The sequence below is a fragment of the Limulus polyphemus genome, unplaced genomic scaffold (assembly GCF_000517525.1).
Source record: "Limulus polyphemus unplaced genomic scaffold, Limulus_polyphemus-2.1.2 Scaffold52, whole genome shotgun sequence".
Taxonomy (NCBI): domain Eukaryota; kingdom Metazoa; phylum Arthropoda; class Merostomata; order Xiphosura; family Limulidae; genus Limulus; species Limulus polyphemus.
In genome coordinates this window covers 661210-666484 of record NW_013665662.1, presented here as the reverse complement: position 1 = coordinate 666484, position 5275 = coordinate 661210, and the positions used below count along the sequence as shown (strand labels likewise).

Sequence of the window (5275 nt, the reverse complement as noted above, 5' to 3'; positions counted from 1 at the left end):
GGGGAGCCAAAACGAAGAGAAACGTGACTTTGCTGCTGTACCGTACATCGCCTTGGCGTACAGCAGAATTACTTGTACCTCGATGATGACAAACCTTAGTCGAAACGTTGTACATTTGCTGTTGTATTAAAGTTTTTCTTCATTACCCATTCAAGCCGTCTCCAGCCATTATTATATGTCAAAATCTGATGTCAGATTGAGTAAACTGTACTTACTAGTCAGCACATAATTTTACAAGCTGCTGTAAAAATCCGGGTATATAATTTGATTTGTTTTGTTTTGAATTTCACGCAGAGCTACACGAAGGTCATCTGCGCTAGCCGTCCCTAATTTAGCAGTGATACACTACAGGGAAAGCAGCTAGTCGTCACCATCTATCACCAACTCTTGGGCTACACTTTTACCAACGAATAGTGGTATTGATCGTCACATGATAACGCCCACCACGGCTGAAAGGGCGAGCATATTTGGTGGGACAGGGATTCAAACCCACGACCCTCAAATTGCGAGTTATGCGCCCTAACTACCTGGCATTGCTTCTAAGAAAGTCTCAACAAGGAAACATAAGACTTATAAAAACATATAGTTTATGAACAATGTTTTTCAAGATATTAAAATTTTATTCCGTGTACTTTAATATTAAGATTATCATATGTTGTCTTTCCATCAATTTCAGCTAGAAGGATTACCTGGACCTAGGGGAGAACCTGGAACACCAGGTCCAAGAGTAAGTCTAAATTTGATTAATGTGGGCTTATAGGAGAACTCAAAATATAAAAACCAATGGTAAACTTATATTTTACTTAAGTGGGTTTATAAGAGAACACAAAATAGTCTGGTCCAAGGATAGGTCTAAATATTAACGAAGGTAATTTTTGTTTTTTGTCTAAGTGCTGCTTAGTGTTTAAAAAGTGTTAAATTGTTGTATAACTTATATAGCTTGCATGCTTGGTTTATATATTAACAAAAACTAAGTAACTGATAAATTTACTATTCAATCAATTTGTATCTCAGTATAAGAAAACAACATAACCGTAAGGTGGTTTATTGGGTTCAAGATTGTTTGGAAATGAAGGTTTGTTGGTTAGAAACGCAATTATGATTTTATAATAGTTATTGTTAGGTGCCTGAAACTTAATCATTGTGGCGAAGTTGTCATATTGTTTTACAAATCAAGGGTTTTACTTATGTCATATTTGGCACAGTCTACTTGTATGATTTCGAAGATGCGAGGGTTCTCATTAACATGTCTTCAACATCGAATCATCCTGGGTTTGTATGGTTGCCAGGAAACTGCATCATATTGTTTCGTTGGAACTGTTGCCAGAGACATGAGCTTGAATATCTTATCAGTTGTTCTGGTTTGTTGTTTTGTAATGGGCGACATTCTAGGCTATTTGCAGAGGTGTTGACTGATATATTACTTCAACTCAAACGGTTTCAAATCATGATATAAAGACTTGAAATAACCCTTTCTTAATATATAAAATATCATTAATTTTGACGCAAAAAATCAAAAAGACATTTTAAGGCCAAGATGCTGTGTTTTTTGATAAATTAAGACTATTTATGAAGTATGAGTCAAATATTACTTATTTTCCTGGTAATCTTAGCCTAAGCCTTATTACCTATTTTAACTTCATCAAAAACAATAATGACAGAATTGAAAGAACCGTTTCGTTTTAGATGCACTGTTATAGATATTGAGATATAACAACAATAATGCTACAATAGTTTACACATAATATATGCGTGTGTGTATGTGTGTGTATTTCATAGAGACTATGAACCTTGAAATGAAAACACAGTATTTTGTAATTTTTTATGTGTCCTAACGTTCCTTAGAATGAAACGTAATATGAATTTGGGAAGTCAAAGGTACCTCTTTCAGAGAAATAACTGATAATTGTAATTATATAGTAGCTGAAATTTGATATTCACTTAATCAGACCATAAACTACACAATGATATTTTCGAAGTGAATAACGATTAACATAAAGATTATTATTTAATATTATTGCAACAAAAAGCTTTCTTATATTATCATCAATGATAGAAGATTGTATTTAAGATAACCATTTCTTTTTTCAGGGAGAACCAGGTCCTCCGGGACCAAGAGGTCCTCCTGGCCTTTTAGGTGAAAAGGTAATATCAGTAAAACCAATTGACATTAAATGCACCTTTAAATAATGTACTAATTTAGTTCTGGTGCAATGTTCTTAACCTTCTATTGCACACATTATGAAAATACGGTGAAAAGAAATGTTTTATTTGAATTTCTTACTTAAATAGGTCTATACTGCATACATTTTGTTTCTGTGAAACATATTTGGTAGGTTATAAATGGGTATGTTACTTAGAAGTAAAACTGTTTAATTGAGCAAAATAATTCCATGGCTTATTTAGACTGTTGCCTGGAGGTAAGAGCATCCAATTACAGAATTGAAACATTTGTATGTGTATTAAGCAACAAAGATATATTTAATATTAGTTCGGCAAACAACGATTTATAAGCATAAGGAAGAGTTGGTTTTTTTTTATGATGGAACCTCAGGTTTGGTTACATATTATTATATTAAATCTTCCTTACTCGAGTATTAAAGAGATAGTTGTTACTTGTACGTTACAATGTGCAGTAGAAAATTAACTTGTGTTATTTTGCAGCTTCACTCAAGAAAAACATTATCTACCTGGTTCTGAAAAACTAAAATAATTAATATTATAACGCGTATGAAAGTATTATTAGTTTTCGGATGGTTTAAGCATAACACCAGGAATGTGGAAATAGATTTTAACCTAGAATTATCCACATGGTCCTCATCGATTTCTTAAACACGTTTTTCTAGACTATATATGCAGTCCATTTCTTGAGGTTCGTGACTTTATTTTAGCAGTGTCCCTAATAACATGCGAATCACACACAAAAATATAAACAAACAATCCTTTAATATTCCAGTTAATGCCTTTAATTGCTGGTGGTGTCCCCTATGTATTCTACCCAGAAATTGAATTATTTTGCCCAGTTTTGATGGTTAGTTCCTTAAACCGATAATTTGAAAGATAAGGAGCTGAGAAGATTTAATTATCACAGTGACTAATACACAAGAAATCCATGACCAAACAGTAGATGTTCTCTAAGTGATTACAATGACTAACAAGTCTAAGGTAAAGGAAATCTATGAAGTGGAGTTGTTGATCAGGCACGTCGCAAAGGTGTAAAAAACAATTTATGATAAAAACAGTGAAAAATAGTACAAGGCAAGGTAACGATTGATGTGGGGCCCTGGGAGGGGGAAGTGAGGAGAGTTTGTTTTAGAGCAAAGCCACAATGGACTATTTTCTGTGTCTACCTTGGGGATTCGAGCCTCGGATTTTAGCGTTGTAAAATCATAGAGTTACCGCTGTCGCACTGGGAGACGGGGGGTGGAGGACGGAGTGTGCGATAGTTCTGGAAATTTTTATCTTTTAAAATAGATTAGCCAAACAGATACATTTGGAATCTGTTTAGTGCATATTTAAAAATTACATTAGATAATTACAGTTTCGAAAAGGGATAAGTATGCTGAATTTTATTTCACAGAACATTTTATTTTTCAAATGTGTTTACAAAATATTACATGTGTAATTAGTAGAACCGACGTCCTAATGGTCTTTCAAAAAGCAACAAAACAAAATCTTGAAGTAATTTATATACATAAAACAATGAGTAAAACAAACAAAAATGAATAATAATAATAATAAAAGTGATAATATAGAACAGATACTGAAGACAGGCAATGTGCATAAATTTCAATAACTTAAATAAACTAAATAGATCCCACACTCCAAAAAAATCTTCACCCCTAAACATTAAACTTTCATAAACATTATCCTCTGTGATACAGGAATGTGTAGGCTATGTTTGGCAAGCTTTCAACAAGCGTTCACTGCTCATAATCTAAGCCTTATCTTCTAATTTCGCAAACCCGTTTTTTCATCTGTAAAAAAGTATAGCGCGCCATCTCTCCGACATTTATGGAACGTAGTGAAAAGGGCGCCAAAAGAAGAGAAACGTGCTTTGATAAACATCAGCGTTGATAAAATGGAAGACGTTCACCTCTGAAAGTTATTTATGCTAAGACTTGACACGATTTGTTAGTAGATAGTTTTATATAGTAGAATATTTGTGACACTTGCTTGATTCTAATCGTGATTGTTTCCTAATGATGTATTTCAAAGAAAAAATACTTCAACGCATGAAGCATGAATTTTAGAAAGCCAGAATGTTTAATGAGGTCGTCTGAAAAAATTAACTGGGAAATACTGCTTAGGCCTAGTGTCAAGAAACGTGATTTTCGTACTTTAACTGATAAAACGAATGATGGAATATGGTTTCACATAACCTTCCATTTACAAAATCAACTAAGTAGGCATTGATCATGTATGTAGTCTCCTATTTCGCTAATTAATGCTGTCTGGATTTACAGCTATTTCAACTTATCAGAAATATTGAATAACCACAGAGATATGACAGAGTGTAAGAAAACAAGAACATTTTACTATTATTACATAACAAGATGGAGAATGTTACACCAAATATTTCATTTAGATACAGCGGATACTTATACAATGTCTGATAGCACTTAGCAACGATGATATATTTATCACTCAGCAATAGAAAAGCTATCACACTATATGGTGTTACTTAGGTATAGGGGTTACTTACAAAATATATGATATCACTTAGTAACAGGAAGAAAGTTACGCTTTATAACACTCAGTAACAGTAAGACCATCATACTACATGGTGTTGCCTAGTTAAAGGAGGAATTATACATTAGGTACTACTCTGCAACATGGAAAGCTTTACAGCGTATTGTCGTTGAAAGTAAAGTGTATGGTTTATTAAGTTGGAGATTCTTTCTAATCTAGTACATTAGGTACCAAGATCGCAACATGGAAAGCTTTACAGCGTATTGTCGTTGAAAGTAAAGTATATGATTTATTAAGTTGGAGATTCTTTCTAATCTAGTACATTATGTACCAAGGTTGCAACATGGAAAGCTTTACAGCGTATTGTCGTTGAAAGTAAAGTATATGATTTATTAAGTTGGAGATTCTTTCTAATCTAGTACATTATGTACCAAGGTTGCAACATGGAAAGCTTTACAGCGTATTGTCGTTGAAAGTAAAGTATATGATTTATTAAGTTGGAGATTCTTTCTAATCTAGTACAGTTAGTACAGTGTACATGAAGCTTCTGCTGTACGGCAAGGCGGATAGTACGGTACAGCTA

At 33.4% G+C, this 5275-nt stretch overlaps 1 protein-coding gene across 1 annotated transcript in view; it reads left to right on the top strand.

Moving 5' to 3' along the window:
- LOC106463331 (collagen alpha-1(I) chain-like) overlaps positions 1 to 5275 on the top strand; it is a 79618-nt gene that overhangs the window by 32854 nt on the left and 41489 nt on the right. Inside the window, exons 13-14 of the mRNA XM_022391275.1 lie at positions 677 to 727; positions 2092 to 2145. Of these exons, the coding sequence (XP_022246983.1) occupies positions 677 to 727; positions 2092 to 2145 (105 nt within the window). The remainder of the gene's footprint in view (positions 1 to 676; positions 728 to 2091; positions 2146 to 5275) is intronic.